Raw genomic sequence first — 22,290 nt, 5'->3', positions numbered from 1 at the left:
TCTCTTTCATTTACAGTTCTGAATTCTGTTTTTTCTCAAAACTGAGATGTGTGCATGCAAGCAATGGTGTGTCAGGCAATGTGCTTGTTTACTATCATATCTGGAGGCACCTTCATTTGGGATTTTCATAGCTGGGGCAGGGTTGGTGTGGCCTGCATATCAACGTCACAGTAATCAAAACTGGCCTTCATTGGAAAATAGTATCTCTATTCCCCTAGTGGTGCCTGCGGATCTCATTGTTCATATAATGCTCAATTTAGCATGATCAGAGATTAGCTAAATGGGTTAGATTTGGTTTATAAAAAAAAGTAATACTAAAATGTAATCCTCAACTACCATCCAAACTTGCTGCATGTGAATTTATATGAGGGTTGGATAAAAGGCTTTTCCTATCTGTATCTTAGTCCCAATTTCAGTTTCAGGCTAATAGGACGTCCTCCACCCGATTGACATCCCTCTACCGTGTACAATCTAGAGAGAGAGATGCCATTTATGATTAATTTGGTTAATTGGTTCCTTGGAAGTGATATTCATGAAACTAAATGACTTGGATATTAGGGTCTATCATTTTATAGTATAAACAAAATGTGTAACACCATAAAATTGTAACATTTTTTCTTTTAAAATTAGTGGAATAACATTTTTCTTTGAGTTAACATTCTTAGTGGGTTATAGTATAAATAGTTATCATAATTAAATTAAAATGTGAATAACATTCACTATTAAAATTTAATTCAATCTCAATAATTTAAACCCGTTATACATCATACTTTACTTGAACCCCATAAAACAAGTTAGACTTGTGAAAATATCAATACAAGTAAACCAAATCAATATACATGAACATGTTTCATTTACTTTACAACCAATCATTTAGGCAAACAATCATTTTACCCGTGCTTTCAACATACATTGCATATCACAAATTAATATTAAATTGATACATGATCACAGTTGCATGGCAGAGATCAATTCATAGACAAATACCAACTTTATGTATGAGCATATAGATAATGCATGCACTTACCATTATAGAACAAGAGATCTTTCTTGAATAGTGACTTTAATTGCTTTTATTTAAGTTTCCTTTTTACGTGATGCATGCCATAACTATATGCACAAATATTTAAGGCTTAACTTCTTATCCATATGGGTACTACACAAACTTAACTTGGATTAAAACCACGATTCAGCAGAAGTATATTCAAATAAGTTGTGGCATAACCTTGATCGGACACCTTTCACCAGTCCCGATTGAGAGATGACCTAGTCGAGAGAGAGCTCTCAACACCTCTAATCTGATGTATCAAGCTTCACTCATAAGTTCTTTAACCTGCCATCTCATGATTAATGTAAAGACTTTTTCTATCTTCGTGGTTGGGGATGAGTAATCTTTCGTGTTGAAAAACTTGATTTCACATATCCTAGAGTACTACTTACCCTCTCATTGTAAGCTACAATAGAATTAATGTTCACATAACATTCTTTTAATTACATTAACTATATTATTTTTTAATGCGCACACATAATGAATCTATCATTAAAATTCGTGTATCCTGTTTGAGCACCTTAATGCATGATTCTATGTAAAAAATGCTTTCATATCATGATGCAAATTATAACATAATCACTTTCACTTATTGATTCATTCATATGCATTGAATATGATTAACATCATGCATCTTACACATAATCACATGCCACACACACTTTAATATACATATATTGAAATTCAGTGCAAACATTCATTCAGTGACATGCGATAACAATTCATCTGATTTCATACTTATTAAAAACTTAAAACATGCATTTACACAACATTACAAGTCACAATTGCATGTTAATTTAGCATTCAAATCCATGCATTAACATCAGACATTCATACTTTGCATAACTTAATCGGCCTGTATTCAATTTGGGACCCAGTTAAACAAGATTTGCCCTGCTATTACAACAATCATCGTTCTGTATACACACCGAGACCTGAGTTCATTTTTTTTATAGAACATGCATATTTTTGTTAGCTTTCATACATTGTAAATCATTCATAAAAATTTCTCTGAACGAGAGAGATACAAACATTTTATCGGGTAGTAGTCGATAGCCACAACACATTGACGGATTCACTCGGATGAGTAGAAGAGTCAAACTGTATCATATGTGGCTTTTTTCTTTCTTTCAGTCACTACCGACATATCAAAGATTTTTTCACTGATATATCATCACATATAAAAACACTTATCATGCACAAAAACTGCGAAAAACAAGACATGACTAGAATTAATAGCGCATGCAAATTACACATTTCTGATCTAGAGGTTTTCACATAATCTATATTAAAAATTTAATTTAAAGCTTGATTAACCTATTTGAATTCATAAAGAATTATGTCATGACTGAACCATAAGTACTTCAACCCTCTACAACAGAACGATTTCATATTCATCATAAAACACGATAAGAAAACATCTAGCGTTATCCTTTTTCAATCTCATGCTTTATTTGATTTTAATAATATATCTTTTTTTTTTAAATAATGAATCACGAACAGAGGTTGGTCTGGTCTGATTCGTACCAAAGAAGCTTTTGGATCCATGAATAAACCAGCTCCTTGCCTTAAAACCCAAAGTATGAACAAAACCAAATTTTCATACCCGATAGCCTACTAGTGGCGCTCCAAATCCCTTTTTTTTAAACAGATCAGCCTTTGCTCAGCCTGGGACTGATTCAGACTAATTTGAATTACAGACCCTTGACTAATCCATGTGTGGACCAGTATTTCCATCGGTTTTGCTATCAATCTCCGAAAATGCCCATATCTGGGTGCTTCTTTTCAAAACTGTTTTTTTATTATTACTATTTTTTGTTGTGTTGGGATTGTAGCTGAGCTGCGGCAGGCCTGCAGATCACTGCAGTCCGGCCATAGTGCACCACACTAATGGCTTCAAAATGGTTTATTTAATACAAATGATGTTTTCTTTCATCTTATGAATTTGGATGTGATAGGCCATTGTTATTGATTTTTTTTTGTCTGGACCCATTGTTTTTTATTTGTTCAATGTATACTTTGCAGCAAACTAAGATAAATTTTATCCTTGCAGTCAGCTTAATTAAACATGAAAAAATAAGCTATGGTGCACACCCGCACCATCTTATGATCACCGTGCACAGGCACACACCCACACATTTGCAATAAGAACACTCCTTATTCATAAAAATCTCCTGTTTCAAAACTTTTCATTTAAACAGAGAGATCACTAGCATGATACTTAAGAGACTGTTTAAGAAAAGAATAACACCTGTTTTTTTTTTTTTATAGAAACTGGTCAGTCCTAGTTGAGTCAGGAACTGATCAGGACCATTCCAAGTCAATATCCATGATTGATCCATAAGTGGATCAGCCTCTCAAACAAGCTTCGTAGACATATTCTGAAAAGCAACACCCGGAACCGGGAGTCTAAGTAACAACATTTTTTTTCTTCTTGGAACCGAACAGACCCAGCCCACTAAAGGACTGGTCATGTTTCTTCCTAAGCCTGATCAGAACTGATCCACAAGGGGATCAGTTCTTTGATCCTTTTCAGGACCGATTTCAAGAAACTGGCTATACTCGTTCCTAGTTCCTATACTCATAACGCCTCTGCATAACATCAATCTTTTTTTTTTTTTTTTTGAAATCGATTAACCTAGTGGACTGATTTTAACAACACTGATTTATACTATCAAGCCCTACTATGGACAGTAAACTAAATAATATTAATATGCAAAGAAATTACATCATGCCATTAATAAGTGAACACAAAATGAATAAAAGAAGAAGCTTCACTATAGCAGACGTCCTAACGGAATTTTTCTAAGCAGTAATAAAGAAAAAGCATGCATACTCATACCTATATTTTTTTGTAAATATAACATTTCGTGGCTAGATCCACACAACTAGAGTAAAAATGTACCGTGTCATGGTGCAAAACCATAACCTATTTTTTTGTAAATATATATCATATATCATGCAGTAGAGAGTGAGCTCACTGAAAAAGAAGTATTATATACATATGAGAGATAGATATACATATGAGAGATAGAGAGAACTCATTAAAAACTAATAAAAAATGAAAAAATTATATCTCATAAATGTCTATTACATGGACATGCAATATGTGTTACATGTATAAGGGAAGGTATCCTACATCAACACCGTGAAGTGCCAGTAGGGATGGCAGTGGATCGGGCCCGGGGACAAGGTCTCCACTCCCGTCCCTTCTCAAAATTCTGACCTCCATCCCTGCCTCCATCTTCACATGGGTTTTGATTTTGACCTTCATCCCCGTTTCATGTCCTCCATCCCTGCTCCAAACAGGGCGAGGCGGGGCCACGTTTCTCCCCGGTCCACTGCCATCCCTAAAGGCATTTTAGTTATTTTACATTCAGGGCGGGGCGGGGGGAAAGCGTAAGTTCATTCCTGCACGGGTTTTGATTTTAACTTTCATCCCTGCCTTCATCTCTGTTTCATGTCCTCCATCCTCAGTCCAAACAGAGCAAGGCCGGGTGGGGCCTCATTTTCTCTCGATCCACTGCCATCCCTAAGTGCCAGTATGGACAATGATATATGTTGCGTAGGTTTTTAATTGGGAAGGGTTCAGTTGTCGGTCATATTAGATTTTTTTGTTTGCATAGAGAAAATAACATTTGATAATGTGGACGAGAAATTCATGAATGAGTTGGACCATTGTATCTGGTATGAGTGGCATGAGAATATAAGTAGATGCCCGAGTGGTAAACCAAGCAAACAAAAAGCAGAAATACTTTCTCTTCGGTTCTAGTTTTAAGGTGGTTTTGAACGGGTCCATAAGTGGATCAGTTTTGTGGACTACTTCAATACCGATTCTTGGGGATATTTAGATTTGAACCAATATCACTCCTAACTTTGTTAGGATGGTTATACGGGTTCAATAAGGGTATTTCACACGAAGTATGCTTGTGCATACAAATTCTAGTCTAAGTGTATTGGATTAGAAATCCCAACCTTAAATCGTTGAAACCGTTGGATGCAAATACTGAAACGAAAGAATAGAGACAAGAAGGAGATGAAAAAGGAATAATAGAGAGAAGAAAAAAGAGAATTGGAAAGAAAAGAGAGAGTAGAAAGGAATTAGAAGGGGGGGGTTGAACCCCTCTTCTGTATATAACTATTGGGATTTTTAAATCCGAATAGTTTTCTTTATTTTTTCTTTTTTTTCCATTCCAACCATTATTTTCAAATTCCTTTTCCAAAATCATCTTTTATTTCTTGGTTTAATTTATGTTTAACATAAATTTGCAAACTTTGGTTTTACATTCTTTCTTATTTATGAGTGTATAGAATGTGGTCTGTTGGCTTGCCTCATAAAGAGGTTTCAGCTATGGTCAAGGGGGCCTACTAGGATAGAACGTCCCCTGTAGTATCAATCTTTCAAAAACAATATTTAAGGAAGCCTTGATTTTAACCCTCCTAAACTATATGATTTTTTTTTGAAAACTTTTTTTTTTAAGAGGTAGATTTCCAGCCCCATAAGTAGGGCCCCATCCTATTGAACACCTACAATTTCATTAATTGTAGTTAAGTCCCAAATTTTTTCCATTCCATTAAATTTCTAAATTTAAATCCTAAGAGCTTTTTTATTTTAGATCTCAACCCAACCATGATCTAAACTTGTCTAAGTAAAACCAAACCCAATCCATATCTGTACTAAATTACTAAAATTAAAATCCACATTAATTTGCACTCGAATTAATTTAAATTTTAAATGTAAATTAATTTAAATTTTAAATGTAAATTAACTCCAAATAAGCTTAAATTTTAAATTCAACTTCAACCCAAATTCAATTACGATTCTATTTATCACGTAATTTAAATATCAAGTTAACATCAAATTTCTAATTTTTACCTTATTTTAAAATATAAAATCATATTTTTTTATATTTATTAATTGCCAAAAATCATAGGTATTACATTCAATTTCAAATTCCTATTTCAAATTTAAATAAGATTCAAATTAACAATTTATTCAAATTTGACTTGACATTCAATTAAATCTTAATTTAGATAAAATTTTGAATCAAATTTTAAATTCAATTATAATATCTAAGATTCATTTATTAAATCTAAATTAAATTCAAATTTAAATTTAAATTTTAAAAATTATAATCCAAATTCAATAAGATTCTAATTTCAAATATACCCTCAATTGAAATCCAAACTAAATTAAAACTCAAAATTCAATTCTCTATAAACTCCAAAATTAGACCCAGATTAAATCAAAATCCAATTCAGAATAAATTCCTAATTTAAAATTCATCCCAAATCCAAATTAGGCTTCCAAAAAATCCAAACCCAAACTCACACTTAATTCAAGCTTAAATTAACTCTTTAAATTTTAAGCGAAATTCAAGTCTAATTTAACTTCAAATCTAACTAATTTCAAACCTTACTTTATTAATAATTTAATTTTACTCCAATTAAATATTAAAAATCCATTTTGTTATTATTTAATAATTTTAAAAAATCAAAGATGTTACAAAAGGATTGTTTTTGTATAATTCTTTGCAAAACTATCTTGTTATGAAAATAGCGTAAATTCCAAATGGATATCAAATATATGAATATTTGTGCACCATCTTGGCACCGATATTTGGATATCAAGAGCTATGAAGTCCAGTCCACCAGTAGGGATGGCAGTGGACCGGGGCAAGTGTGGGGGACAAGGTCTCCACCCCCACCCCATCTTAAAATTTTGCTCTTCATCCCCGGTCCATCCCCGTCGCAAAATAGTTATTCTCATCACTATCCCCGTCTCAAAATGACTTTATTTATATTTTAAGAGGAATAAGAAGAAAATAAGGAGATAAGGGTTTAGGGTTATGAATATATATATATATATATATATATATATATATATATATATATACTTTCATTAACGAAGAAGGGGTGGGACAAGAGTAAGTCCATCACCGCCTTCAACAAGGTTTTGATTTTCTTCTTCATCGCCAATCCATTCCCCATTTTATTTCCTTCGTTCCCGGTCCAAACGGGGTAGGTTTAGATGGATCCCCATTTTTCTCCGTCCATGCCATCCCTATTCACCATGTTCAAATCATTTTAGGCTTTTTAAAGGACATGAAAGTTTTCGAGATTTTTTTTTCAGTAGAAGTGGTGGAAGCATCTTTTAAGGCTTGTTCTTTAAAAATGATTTGTTTTTGCAAACCATCTAGGTTAACGAAGATGCCATTTTGATGGTACCCTGCCTTAGTTGTGCCAACGGATACGGGTTTGGTAGGATATCCAATTCGAATCTGAGACATTATTTTCATATGCAGATCTTTAAAATAATAATAATTGGATGTGCATTTGGATCGAACTTAATCAAATTATTTTCCAGATTCAGTAAGGATTTTCGCCACTATTTTGCATTGGATATATCTTTATCCATTTGCATTTGTACATGAAAAAAGGTTTGCGTTTTGTATCTTTGGATCCAGTCAGCATCACCACATACATACTTTATTTCCGGATTTAACTCGGCATCATCAGATATCATTCAGCTCCGTACTCTGATTCGGATCTATTGCATGCATTTTGAAACGTATTCAGATCTGGAATGATCCAACCCGATCCGTTTGCCTCTTGTCTCTAACTAAAATCTATCTGCCCGAGTTAGACGACCGTCACCATCGATCGACGATCTGTCCACTGTCTCCATTGGACGGTCCTCGACGCTCATGGCGGTTTCCGACGGTCGAGATCTCTCCTGCGTTACTATAAATATCTTCCCCTTTGCGACACCTAAAACCCTCAGAGGTAGGCACGAAGGCGAGCCCTTTTCATTTGGGTGAAACCTTTCGTAAGGTACGCTCTCCTTCGTACTCCCATTTCTTAAGCTCTAAACCCTACCGTGTGTGTGTGATGGAGTCGGTGACCGAGTGGTTTTCGGCGATATCTCGCTCTTTTTTAGGGTTTTTGTTTTCTTTTCGTTTCAGTGTGTTGATTTTCAATGATTCTCTGGGGCTTTTGTTCTGAGGTTTTTTGATTAGTTGTTATGTGTTTGATTCTTCTTCTTATTGATCTTGAAGGAAATATGCTCGGTTATATAATCTTTTTACGAGATTGTGATTTGTTGGTTTAGAGAGGAGGAAGTAGTGGGTTTTTTCAGTGCTATCTAGGAGTTTTCTGGCTAAAGATCAGTTTCATGAAGGGAAACTTGTGTTTCATCAGAATTATGCATGTGAACGTTTTGCTCTGTTTTGCATCTATAGATTTTTACCGACCTAGGGTTTGGCAATGCCAAAAATTTGCAAATGATTGTAAGATTTAGGGGTTTCCGGTTATTTGTTTTTTATCTTGTTAAAGATGGGTGATATTTAGGGGGAAATACATTTTGGTGTAGCTTGTTTATTTTTTATCACCTTTGGAGAATACCGTGTTTGTCTTGTGTACTTCTCTATTTTTAGGATGTTGTCAATGATCAACTCTATATTTGCATCACAAGTAGATTTTGCTTGAACGATTCTTTCTTTTCTGTTTTATCTAAACGGTATCGATGGTCTGTCCCATCAGAATAGTTAATTTCTGTATTTTTTTTCTGATGTTTTTTCTTCATTAGCTTTATGGTTGGTGTTTTCCATCTATCTACTTATTGGTCCCGGTCAAAATATGAACAATATAGTGTAGTTACAATATTCTTTGTGCATTTATTTGCCTCTTTGTTTTGGAGTATGTTATGGTCTGTTTGATTTTTTGGGGGTTCTGTGTTGGGATTAAGTTTTTCGGTTTATTCTGTGAGCAAATGGTTAAATATTTCATTTCATGTTATTGTATTCTGTTTTAAGTTGAAGTCAAGCTGTTATACGTGCCATAGTTTATGTAAAATTTATTCTTAGTTTCAAATTTTCTGTTCTTGTTCTGAACTCTGGACTTTTGGATGAATGCGTCTGAAGGAAGTAGCAAGATTTTTCTGCTCTTGTTCTCAACTCTGGACTTTTGGATGATTGCTTCTGAAGTAGCAAGATTTTTCTGCTCTTGTTCTAAACTCTGGACCTTGAGATGAGCCTAAAGGAATTAACAAAAAATTTCTGCATTTTGTTCTAAACTCTGGACCTTGAGATGAGTGTATCTGAAGGAATTAACAAATTTTTTTCCCAGTCTTTGTTCTATACTCTGGACTTTGAGTCAAGTGTCGAATTGTATTCCTTTGGTACATCTTCTGAAAACTGTAGGGGAAAATGTTTGAACCAAACTGATTGAACTTCAACTTTGTTGGTCAGTTTCTGTGGGCATTCCGAGAGAGTTCAGTTTCTAGGGGCATTTCTTTCCACCCTTTCAGGCTCTATGTGTTCATTTATACGAGGAACCTTATTTGATGTTGTGAGATTTTTGCTTAGATGAACGCTGAGAATTCTGTAGTAGAGTTGTTCGATTAAATTTTGTTTATGAATAAAGTTAGTACCTATTGGGAGTTGAATTATTCAAATTTATTCACAAGCCACCATTGGCTGAAGGTTAAGTTTTCTCATATTTTTACTTGGAGCTGCTAAATATCTGCACTGTAATATGAGAATGCTGGTGGCATTTTCTTTTGGACTTTAAGCACTTTCAAATGAATAAATAGAGGATTTATCATGTTCTCAGAGTGCTTTCATGGAATCATTGTGTGGCATTCTAATGCTTCATTTTTTCGTCAAAATGTTTTACAAATTTCTTCTTTGATAATGCCAATTGTGCATTAATTCCTTTTGGTCCCTTTTCAGTTTTGTTTCGTGGCATTGCTTTCTCCAGTGACACTACATGTGTAGTATGATCGGTGTGTGGTATTTATATCCTTGCTGATTGTCAAATAACATTATGTATTTGCTGGTGAGGTCATGTTGCTCTGTTTTTCCTTAGATAGGATATTACTGTCTTGACTCCTATTGGAAGGCAGCCAAAGCAGGTCCTTTTGGCCATAGCCAAGTTGCTTGGGTACATAGAAACTCTTTCCACAATCAGATCAGCTCTAGTTGAAACCTGCTGTATAGATCTCCACTAAGTGATTTTGCATTCTTAAAAGATGAAGCATGTCACAGGTCGTTCTGGTGGGTATAGGTGTAGTTCACGTGTGTGACAGCATTCTTTGATGGACTTATCATTATTTTCAATTTTTTTTGTTGCATTAGATACTCATTCAGAGTGGTGGCTGTAAATTTATGCTTGAGGGTGTTTGACGTGTCTGATGGATAATCCAAGTGAGTTTCCACTAGCTGATAATTAATGTGAGCACACGATGGCCATCCCAAAATCAGACGGTTTTTGTATGTATATAGGGGTCCCATATTGTTCCTGCAAATAGTAATTGATGCAATCCTAAGAACATTCCAACTAAAATTGACAGTGTGCACTGAGGTCTGTAATTTGAGGGAAGAACTTGGGAAATTTATCAGAATTCTCAAGATTGCATATCCGAAATACATGTAAAAAAAGTACTTAAGGAAATACACTGGTTTAACTTTTGCATCAACTATCCGCAGAAATGATAATTAAGATAAAGTGATTGGAAATCCTGTGAAATAACCAAATAGAAAAAAAGTTGTCATTGTTGTACCCAAGGTTTGGATTATCCAGAAAAAAACAAGAAAAAAATTATTGTCATGTCATTGTTTTGGTTTCATGTGCCATGACATAAGGTCATCTAACTTCTTCTTCGATATTCATTTGGGTAAAGTCTAGTTTGCGATAACATTTTAAAAGAAAAAAAGGTGCACTATAAACCGTTTGTGCACTCATTTAGGCTTGATTTAACATGATATGAAGTATTACCAATTTGTTTTATACCGTTGTGATCCAGGTTTGCATCAATGGCTTTTGCTAGTAAGCTTGGCAACCTTCTGAAACAAACTGTAAATGGACACATTGGATCTCAGCTTTCTGGTCCTGCGAATCAGTCAATATTCCAGGCCATACGTTTCATGTCATCTTCTAAAGTCTTTGTTGGAGGTATGCTATTTGTTTTAAACCTTCTGAAGTCTGCTTGAGTTGGACATAGGGGTGGGCATCGAGCTGGGTTTGGGCCACATGTCTGAGATGTGATTAGTGATGATCTTGTCTAGCCTGGCCTAAATAGCAAGTCAGTCAAGCTTGGGTCTGGGTAACTGACCTGACCCCAACCTGAATAATGCAGATCAAGGCATGGGGAGGCCCACCCCATGTTCCGTAAGGCTAGCCTGACTGGCCCATCGGGCTCTAATGCGACCATCTCAATCTGATCTAATCACCATCCTTATACCTATTCGAAGACATTTGGCATCTCATTTTTTTTCTTTTGGAATGGTTTATACCAGGACTTTCATATGGTACTGATGATACTGGTCTAAGAGAGGCATTTTCCAGCTATGGAGAAGTCATTGAAGGTATGGCAAATGTGCCCAATGTTTGATACTTGCAGAAGATTCTGATTAGGTCCAAAAATTTTATACGGGTTTACTGAAAATGCCCTTGAGAAAATTTGGAGGGCAACAAATGATTTTTTAGAAAAATTAGATTGTCAGAGTTTTTTTTATCTGGGATGTTGGTAAACTCTAAGATTTACTGATTCCTCATTGGCTGATCATATTTACTCTCAGCTAGGGTCATCATGGATCGCGAAACTGGTAGATCTCGAGGTTTTGGCTTTGTAAGCTTTACATCAAGTGAGGAAGCGGCTTCTGCTGTCAGTGGAATGGATGGAAAGGCATGTTTCTGAATGTTTCTATTTTACATATTTTTTTGGGTTAAAAGATTTTGATAATTTCATTAATTTATTCAGTTTACACGACTACTGGTATGTTCTGGAAGTGAAGGGAGTTATACAGTTTCTGGTCTCCTCACCAGAGCGCTTCCTGTCAGTGTGGAAAGGTGCATGTTCTGAAGGGGCTGTTCATGTGATTCTGCAAAAGGGGATCATTGACTGCCTCTTGTTGACCTGATGCTTTATTGGTAAAACATGTGCATCTTAGCTGTCTTGTGATGTAACCAGTGGGTTGCGTTACCTGTTGTGTGGGTCCTCCCACCAATCATGGATCAAGTGTCGCCTCAAGTTTTGCTGGTGAGTGGCATTGACTGTTCGTGTCTTATTGTGCAGGATCTTCATGGACGGATGATTCGAGTGAATTATGCATTGGATAGGTCAGGGGGATTCCGTGGTGGTGGTGGATACAGCGGTGGTGGTGGTGGCTATGGGGGTGGTGGTTATGGTGGAGGTGGAGGTAATTATGGTGGTGGTGGTGGTTACAGTGGAGGTGGAGGTAATTATGGTGGTGGTGGTGGTTACAACGGAGGTGGAGGTAATTATGGTGGTGGTGGTTACAGCAGAGGTGGAAGTGCTGGGTATGGTGGGGATGGTTATGGGAGCAGTGGTGGTAGCAGTGCAGGTAGCTATGGTGGGGTTGGCAACTACACTGGTGGTGGAGGTGGTGGTGGCAGCAGCAGCTTTGGTGGAAGTGACAGTGGTGGTTATGGTGGCTCTGGTGGTGGAAGTTTCACTAGCCAGGGTGTGGACGATGGTGGCTACAATGTTCCACTAGCGAGTGCTGATCAAGGTTTAGATGAACCACTGGAAGGGAAAGACAGAGATGGTGATGAGCCTGATGACTATTCTGACAAAAGAAGTGCATGAGGCCTAACAACAAGGAATGCTATCCCCTGTTATTGTTCTGTTAATTCTCTGCTCTTAAATAGTAACAGATGAACACAAACATTTTTGCAAAATTCGGCCTTGATGGCTGAACTTTCGGGCTTCTTTGCTAAACTGTGTGATTTTCGTTGCCTTAATTTTATGATCGTCCATCATTTGATAGCAGGAGCTAATCATTCCAAAGTGCAAATGCGTGATGTTTCTCATATTCTTTATAAAGAAGATTTGAACATGTTTGGTTGGTAATTAAATAGGAGCTAGCGGGCAAAAAGTGTTGAAATTTGATCAGAGTTTTTTTGTTTTCTATCTAATCTATTAAGATTTTGTCGTCTCATTTTCTTTAGCAGTTCATTATTAGCAAAGAAAATTTGATGGCCGACCTTCGTGGGGGTATTTGCAAATCTGTACTAAGAACCCCCTTTTTATCGTCTGATAAAAGATATGTTATTATTTCCGTTTCTCTCCCTCTATCTCAGACAAGATTGCTACTCTAAGACGTGAATGAATATTTGTTCAGGACTGGTTACAAACCAAGACAAAATTGTTACAAGGTGCTTTAGAAAAGAAAAAATGTTACAATGTTACTCCAGCAGCAACTCATTCAAGGAGAGAATCATTAGGTGACCGTCTTTTACTGCTAGTTAACCCTTTTCGGTTTCCAATCACGGTGGATTTTCGTTCTCTGATTCTGCCAACTTAATGAATTCATCAAAAACATCGTTATAGAGGGTGTCACCAGATGGATCCTGACAAAGAGAAGATAAATCATAGTTATCCCCTTTATCATCTGTTATTGATTGTGTACCGGAAACTGCAAAATTCAGTCTGGATCCTGCAGCAACTCATTCAAGGAGAGAATCATTAGGTGACCGTCTTTTACTGCTAGTTAACCCTTTTCGGTTTCCAATCACGGTGGATTTTCGTTCTCTGATTCTGCCAACTTAATGAATTCATCAAAAACATCGTTATAGAGGGTGTCACCAGATGGATCCTGACAAAGAGAAGATAAATCGTAGTTATCCCCTTTATCATCTGTTATTGATGGTGTACCGGAAACTGCGAAATTCAGTCTGGATCCTGTCTGGCAAGTCTGTGTTGGGCTCTCAAGCGGGCTTGCGTATATGTCACCGCTTGAGAATGCTATCTGTAACTTGGGCGTTCCTCTTTCCAGGTTTTCCATTGCATCCAATCGTTTCTGGCTCTGTTGGAGTGCCGTTTCCAGTTCCGCAATCCGTTCCTCAAGTCTTGATTGAATGACCTGGTGCAGTCGCAGGCTGAGCTCTCTAGGGGAAATGGCATAGTTTGCTGTGACAGTGGGTGTTGAGTGTGACACATCCGTCTCTGTGTCTTGCTCTGCTGCTACCAGGTCTGCGCATAGCTCTCCCTCGACAATGTCCACCGTGCAGTCAGGATCAAGCTGCAATGCAACACTGATGGTCAGAGAGAGTAGCAGAAACTTAGAATGTTAGCTGTTCATAAAGATACAGCTTTGGTAGCACACGGGTAGCACATTAGCTGTTCATGGAGGAACTGATGACGAATCACAAACACAGCTTTGGTATGTCCAAAAGGAAAGCAAAATAAACTGCATCCTGCAACTTAATTTTGTCATGAACCGTAATGATAGCTGGCAGCTCAATCAGGACTGGTTGTCAACTGATTGATAGTGGCCATTGGGTTGCACATGCGCCCATGTTCTGGAGTCCAAATCTTGGGCCTAAATGAAGGCATAGATGTAAACTCTTTTCGGGAGTCTGGCCATCCTGGTTAAATATGTTCCAAGTGCCCAAACATAGTCCTGGACTTGGTCTAGCTCTGGGTGGGATCAGGCTGGGCCTGACTAGGGCCCCATTTTGCTCCCATGGGCATCAGTTTGCCCTGAACCCATCGTGGCCTCATGTTCAGTCCTCCATAAATGATCTATGAGGGTTTAAGTATACAAAAAAGCAGAAGAATCTTGACCACCATGTCCAAAGCTGAATGCGGAATCACCTTATAACCTATGTCACATGGATACGGATGTGGGAGAGGGACACAGTAAGGATTCACTTGGATTTGATAATTTTCAATAATTAGGACACAGGGACACAGCTGTACACACACGTAGATGCATGTATGTGTGTGTATAAAACAACAATTCTAAATCCTATAATTAGGAACATCAAATAATGGAAGTAAACTGAAATTGAAACACAATGTAATTGATGACAAATTTTAAAAGAAAAATAATTCAAGTGAATATGAAATAAGTAAATAAGATCATAAGAGAAAATAAATAAAGTTAATGACACAATGTTGACTGTGTGAAACTGGTTTGACTGTGCCCATGAAGTGTCTGAGTGTTGTATTGTGTCGATACGGGATAAACATGCTAAGTGCCCATGTGACATAGCTTATAACTGAATTGCTCAAAATTACTATAACTCGATCAGGTAAGGCATCTATTTATCACTGCTAAATGTTGAAACATGATTGTACCAGTCTGCTTGCAAAAATCACATTGATCGAAGCACAAACTCGCCAGTGATATACATATGTATGCATGAACTCATATACCTAATACAATGCTTGAACATATGGCAAGGATGGATTGTTGGGAAGGGAGAGAGAGAGGTCACATGATGGGGAGTTGTAAACAACAAAATTGCTTGAGGCAAAAGATGGCAAAGAGCAATCAGCTTGGATATGATAGGGAAAATAGATATACAACTATGAGTGCAACAAAAGTTAAGCGGGCAAGAATGCAATCACTTATCATTAGTAATGAAGCAGAAATTTCTGTGAATTGTTTTATAAAGGAAGCATCTCATGTTTCATGGTACGCAAATAATAAACAATCTAATAGCCATTGTACAAACAACTAGCAGTAGAAATCATACCTCACTGAGACCAGAACGCCTTCTGCTATGGCTGTAATTGCACATATTCAGCTCTAGTCTCTCCAATTCAGCTTCAAGCTCAGACTCAATTTTACTTATAGACTCAGAATTAGTCCTAGCCTCTAGAGTTTCAGGTTCTTTTTCATTATTGTAGTGATGTTCATCTGGTTCTTTGCCCCGGGAAGGGTTGATAGATTTCTTTTTATTATCCACATGATAATTTCTTTCTGGGGATGTGCATGGTTCACTAGACAGCTCTTTCACTGTTAGTGAGTCTTTCATCTCAAGCTCCTCTTGCAAATCCTGAACCAAGTTTTGTGTTTGCTTTAGCAACTCATTGAGCTTATCTACTTCATGTTTGTTTGAAAAAATGGTTGACATCACACCAACACCAATCCCGAAACAGAAGAGAAGGATACCATCAAGTGATCCTGGCAGGAAAATGTTGTTAGATGATTTTATGAGGTTGCATGATGGACCAAAATGCTATGCCAACATTCTGTACTCAGTCTGCAGAAGGCACATTATCCTACTACATTTTGTACATGCCTATGAAGATACATAAATAGCTTAACCACAAATTATGTGATTTAAAACAATTCAAATATAGGAAGTAGGGGTGGCAATTTCTGACACGACCCGCCAACCCGCCTCTTAGGCGGGTTCGGGTTGGGCTTAAGCCAACCCGTTTAATAAACGGGTCGACCCGTGTAACCCGTTTATTAAACAGGCCGGGTTCGGGTTGGGGGTATGCCAACCCGCCAACCCGTCTGACCCGTTTAATAGGCGGGTGGGTCAACCCGCCAACCCGACCCGCCAACCCGTCTGCCCGACCCGTCAACCCGACCCGCCAACCCGTCTGCCCGACCCGTCAACCCGCCAACCCGACCCGTCAACCCGCCAACCTGCCAACCCGATCCGTCAACCCACCAACCCGCGAACCTGAAAACCCGTTTACCCGACCCAACCCATTTATTAAATGGGTTGGCGGGTCGTGTCGGGTTACCCGTTTATTAAACGGGTCGGGTTCGTGTTTGCCACAGCCGACCCGTTTAATAAACGGGTCGGGTTCGGGTTGAGGTATGCTGACACGCCAACCCGCCAACCCGCCAACCCGACCCGATTGCCACCCCTAATAGGAAGGTACCAACATTCAACATACTAATAACTTAGCTAATTTATTTCATGGAAATGAAAAGCAATTAAGATTGGTTATAGGAGCTATAGCTATAGCAGAGAAGCCATGCTCCAAAAATACTTGCAGTATAACAGATTGCGAATAATTGAACCAGTTGTGCATTCTTGTGAGTTGTGAGGGAGTTAATTTCCGGATAAACTAGGGTTGGTAAATATCACAATTGTAACAGATAAATATTTGATGGTAGATCTTATTTAAATACATGCGAAACCAAATGACATTAGTGTGTCTTCAGACAAGCACTTTCTCACTGAATGTGTCACTCACACAAGCACATTTTTTTACTCATGAAAACACAGATACTGATCCAAATAGCTCTACATAGAGATGATGAAACAAATGCCATCATAGAGAAAAACAACTTGGAAGATTATAATATAGCCCTAGGACTTTGGTGATGTTAAAATGTTGTATATGAGTCATTTCTGTATTATATATATATATATATATATATATATATATATATATATATATATATATATATATATATATAAACTGAAATACCCCTTAGGGGTATTTCAGTAATTTCAACCTGTGACAGGTGTCAGTCCACTGGGGGCTGATGACCTCTTATTTTTAGTTCTTTTTGTCTTTTTTTTGTAATTAATTCTGGACAACATTGGGTGCTGGTCCAACTAGCTGTTGGACCACCCCTTTGGTAATATGGAGTGCCTATTTAAAGGCACTCCTCCCTCTTGTAATTTCTATGCTTGTTGCCAAGCATTGTTAGTGAATAAACATTGTTATTTTTATGTGTTGCTCTCTTTTGAGAGTTTTGTGAGATTAGCCTTTAGTGGCTCTTTGTATTTGGCCCATTAGTGCTTGTGAGTGTGCATCCTGATAGAAATCATGGGCTCCTTCGTTCATCCACAAGCACCAGCACAGAATGGGGAGAGAGAACGTGGCTGCTGTGAAAATCCCTAATTAGGGTACGCGGTTGCTTGCCTTTCTCATTAAATATACACAGGTACAATAGTAGGGTACGAAAATACCCATTACATGATATGTTAAAATTACAACATGCCATTAATGATCATGTGTTTAAATAAAAAGAGAGCATTCGTTTAAATAAAACGAATTGGGTCTGGATCCAAACCCAGTCGTGAATAACAACGTCTTTTCACTTTCCCTCAAGTTGGTACATGGTTTTGAACCATGAACAACTTGCCTTTTAACATCCAAAATCTGTCCTTGATAAGTCCTTTTGTAAACAAGTCAACAACTTGATCAGCAGTCCGTACGTATTCTGGTTCAATTTTCTTCTCTTCGACCTTCTGTCTTACAAAGTGTTGATCAAGTTCAATATGTTTGGCACAATTGTGGTAGATAGGATTGAATGACATGTTGATAGTGTTAAAATATGATGTATATTTATATATATATATATATATATACATAGATTACGACACATACACATATATATAATATATATATGTCTATGTGTCTATCTATATATATAAATATATATATATTTATTTTGTAAAACCCGATAGGGGTATTTCTGTAATTTCACCCTGTACACGCATATCATTGATATGCTTTTCTCTTTTTCTTTTTCCTTTATTCTTTTTCCTTTTTTTTTGCTTTTTTCTTTTTTTGTTTTTATTCACTTGAGAGGGGTCCACATAGAGTCGTTGGACCCCTCCAACGGTCATAAATATGACCGTTGGAGGGGCTCCAACGACTCTATGGGAGCCCCTCCTTGGGTCCCTTGCTGTGTATAAATAAGGGGCACAGCCCCATGTATTTACTAAGCTTCTCTTGAAGCATTCTATGAAGTGAGATATATTTTTTATCTTCTTTTTGTGCTTGACCACTTTTGTGGTTTATTTTGCCCTTTAGTGGCATCTTGTGTATGTGCGTGCTTCCGTGCTTTCGCTTGGAGACGTTGCTCTTTTCATTTGGCACTTCATTACATGGTATCAGAGCCTTGGCTAAGAAGACTTCATTGGATCCTCCACTGACAAGTAATACCTCTCCACTCTCTTGTCTTATAAATTTTTCTTCTAATGGCCAACAAAGATGCAAAAATCGATCTCTCATTCAAATTGGATGGGACCAATTATCGCATGTGGGCGGCCGCTATGGAGAATAATCTCAAAGGTAAAAGGCTTTGGGGTTATGTATGTGGAACCATTCCGGAACCACAACTAAAGTTAACTAAATTTGAAGGAGGTGAAGAAAAAGCCTTGAATGAAGAAGAAAAAGAAAAGGCTATTCTTGATTACTCTTCTAAAATGGAAGATTGGGAAAGTGAACATGCTAAAATCTTAGCATGGTTCATGAATAACGTCGAATTGAAGATTTGTGCAAATCTTGCAAAATTCAAGAAGGCTAATGAAGCATGGTTTTTCATGAAAGGTATGTACACTCAAAGAGACCTTGCTAGGCACTTTTTTCTTCAAGAAAAGGTAAGAGCTACCAAGCAAGGTGATATGAGCATTAGGGACTATTATAGTGCCCTATCCTCTTTATGGGATGAACTTGTCCTTCTCGAACCGCAATGGGAAGGAAGTGCTATTGCTATGAGACAAGAGCAAATGGAAAAAGAGAGGTTCTTTCAATTTATTCATGGGCTTCGTCCCGAATTTGAACAACTTAGAGGATCTCTACTTCATAGAGCCTCTACTCCTCTAAGCGATATTTTGGCCGATTTATGTCAAGAAGAAACCCGTTTGGCCTTGAAAAGGGATGTTGATGAAGTACATGCCGTGTCTAGACCCGGCAACAATGTAAGATCATATAAACCACCACATTTTTGGAAGAATAATGGTGGAGGAAGGAAAATCATTTGTCATAATTGTAATGAACCGGGCCATATTCGTCCCGATTGCCCTAAATTCAAGAAGAAGGTAGCTTCCGTGGGAGAAACTCCTCCAATCATCAATGAAGATTCAAAGAAGGATGGTGACATAAAGGATTTCATCGCTCATCTAACCGAAACTCTCCAACAATTTATGAAGATGAACGCCTCTACATCATCATCCTCACCTTCCACTTCCGGTGCCGCCATTTCTTCATTCCCAGGTATGTCTTCTTGGATTCTTGATTCGGGTGCCTCTTTCCATATGACTCCAAATGCATCACTTTTGTCAAAACCAAGTCTCAATAAATTTAAATCATATGTATCCACCGCCGATGGAACTTCTTTAAATGTTGAGGGTATTGGAAACCTTGAGAAAATTTATGACCAAAACAAAGAATTTTTTGTTCCCAAAATCCGAATCATCCCAAAACTTAATCTAAATCTTTTCTCCGTCTCTCAAATTACCGATTTTGAATGTAATGTCTCTTTTTCACCAACCCATTGCTATGTGCAGGATCTCCGGTCCGGGAAGCGGATTGGGCAAGGCCATAGAAGAGGGGACCTTTACTATATGGATTTTTTGTCTTTGCCATCCAAATCATTTTGTAATCATGTTCAATCCAAAGATATTGAGACTTGGCATAGGAGACTTGGGCACCCTAGTATTTCCAAATTGTACCTTTTTCCATTTTTGGAAAAATTTTGTAATACAAATACTTTTACATGCAATGATTGTATTCTTGGGAAAATTCACTCTCTTCCATATTCTCATAGCAATTTTGTGTCAAAAAGGCCTTTTGAACTTGTGCATTCCGATGTATGGGGACCGGCACCCGTTATGTCCAAAGGAGGCTTCTCTTACTATGTTTCTTTTATTGATGATTTTACTAGATACACATGGGTTTATATTATCAAGAATAAATCCGATGTCTTCACTAATTTTAAAGAGTTTCACGCTCTTGTTCAAAACCAATTCCAACACAATATAGCCATTTTTAGATCCGACTCAGGAGGAGAATACATGTCTAAAGACTTCCAAAATTATTTTAAGACAAATGGAATTTTGCACCAACGATCTTGTCCTAAAACTCCGCAACAAAATGGTCTTGCGGAAAGGAAACATAGGCATTTAATTGAAACCACAAGAACTCTTCTTGTGTCTAAATGTGTTCCTAAAAACTTTTTGGCCGAAGCTCTTCTTACCGCAACATATCTTGTGAATCGTATGCCCTCTTCCTCTTTGAAAAATGTTTCGCCCTTTGAAAAATTATTTAAAATTACTCCCGATTTTAATAGACTAAGAATCTTTGGATGCAAATGTTTTGTACTTAGTCTAGGACAAGATAAGTTGTCACCTAAAGCTATTGAATGTGTGTTCATTGGCTATAGTGAGAATAAAAAAGGCTATAGATGTTATGATATTCGAAACAATAAATTATATGTGTCGAGAAATGTAAACTTTATTGAAGAACAAAATGGTTTCGATATCCACACATCTAAGGAAGACATCGATTATTCTTTTCTATTTGACTTAGCTCCTAGAATTGAGTCTCCTGAGGCTATTTCTTGTGATACTAGTTGTGATGGGATTTCACATTATAATGATATACAACAACATGATAATACCTCCCAAAATGAAAACCTTAATGATATAAATGTCTATACCCGGCGGATAGGAAATGAACATCAACCTGCTATTGACAGATACTCTCAAGACTTTTTAGAAGAATCTACTGACAACCATCTACCTAGGAGATCTTCTCGTACCAGTAGGCCACCACAAAAGTTTGTGTCCTATGAATCTTTTTCTCCGAATTATAGGACCTGTCTTATGTTAATACATTCGTATCACGAACCTTCCCCTTTTAAGGAAGCTAAAGATCACCCACATTGGATTGAAGCCATGAAAATCGAATTAGAGGCTCTTAACAAGGCCCAAACCTGGAGCATTATTCCTCAACCTTTAGGGAAGAAGGCAATTGGGTGTAGATGGGTATATAAAGTCAAAACTAAATGTGATGGGTCTCTTGAAAGATACAAAGCTCGTTTGGTAGCAAAAGGCTATGCCCAAGAATATGGGATTGATTATGAAGAAACCTTTGCTCCCGTGGCCAGAATGACTAGTGTACGAACCTTAATTGCCTTAGCATCCATCAAACAATGGCCTATATACCAACTTGATGTTAAAAATGCTTTCTTAAATGGAACTTTATGTGAAGAAGTTCTTATGGATCCTCCGCCGGGTCTTGAAATTGGGAAAGGCAATATTCTAAAATTAAACAAAGCTCTTTATGGGTTAAAACAAGCGCCAAAAGCTTGGTATGATCTTTTTAGCAAAGTAGTTCTTGATAATGGTTTCTCCTCATGTTACACTGATACTGCTTTGTTTGTTAAATCCTCTAATGAATACATAACCATTTTGTTATTATATGTTGATGATATGATTATCACAGGTAATGATAAGAAAGGTATTGATCTTATTAAAAATATTCTTAAAAAAAATTTTGATATGTCTGATCTGGGTTTTTTGAGGTATTTCTTAGGAATTGAAGTTGCATACTCCCCCAAGGGGTATGTCCTATCTCAGATGAAGCTTGCCTCTGATATTATTGCTAGGTCTGGGCTAACAGATGACAAAAGGGTGGAGACTCCAGAAGTGATCAATGCCAAGATGAGAGCCAATGATGGCACTCCTTTAGCAGATCCCACGCCTTATCGTCAATTGATTGG

General features: G+C 37.2%; 2 protein-coding genes across 2 annotated transcripts in view; one reads left to right on the top strand and one right to left on the bottom strand.

The window, feature by feature from the left end:
* Positions 1–7,824: 7,824 nt before the first annotated feature.
* LOC149837711 (uncharacterized) lies at positions 7,825–12,850 on the top strand. The gene is made up of 5 exons (XM_090006187.1): positions 7,825–7,882; positions 10,854–11,002; positions 11,347–11,415; positions 11,629–11,735; positions 12,126–12,850. Exons 2-5 carry the CDS (start codon positions 10,864–10,866, stop codon positions 12,657–12,659), a joined length of 849 nt encoding a protein of 282 aa, XP_089862313.1. The 5' UTR covers positions 7,825–7,882; positions 10,854–10,863; the 3' UTR covers positions 12,660–12,850.
* Positions 12,851–13,145: 295 nt separating this feature from the next.
* LOC149837710 (uncharacterized) overlaps positions 13,146–22,290 on the bottom strand; it is a 56,350-nt gene continuing 47,205 nt past the window's right edge. The window contains exons 2-3 of the mRNA XM_090007471.1: positions 15,557–15,987; positions 13,146–14,094 (exon numbers count right to left, since the gene is read on the bottom strand). Coding sequence (XP_089863597.1) covers positions 13,585–14,094; positions 15,557–15,987 — 941 coding nt within the window. The 3' untranslated portion in view covers positions 13,146–13,584. The remainder of the gene's footprint in view (positions 14,095–15,556; positions 15,988–22,290) is intronic.

The sequence above is a fragment of the Nuphar pumila genome, chromosome 5, assembly GCF_984573655.1.
Source record: "Nuphar pumila chromosome 5, dmNupPumi1.hap1.1, whole genome shotgun sequence".
NCBI lineage: Eukaryota > Viridiplantae > Streptophyta > Magnoliopsida > Nymphaeales > Nymphaeaceae > Nuphar > Nuphar pumila.
The sequence above is the reverse complement of the archived record's forward strand: the minus strand, read 5'-3'. Positions and strand labels throughout refer to the sequence as shown.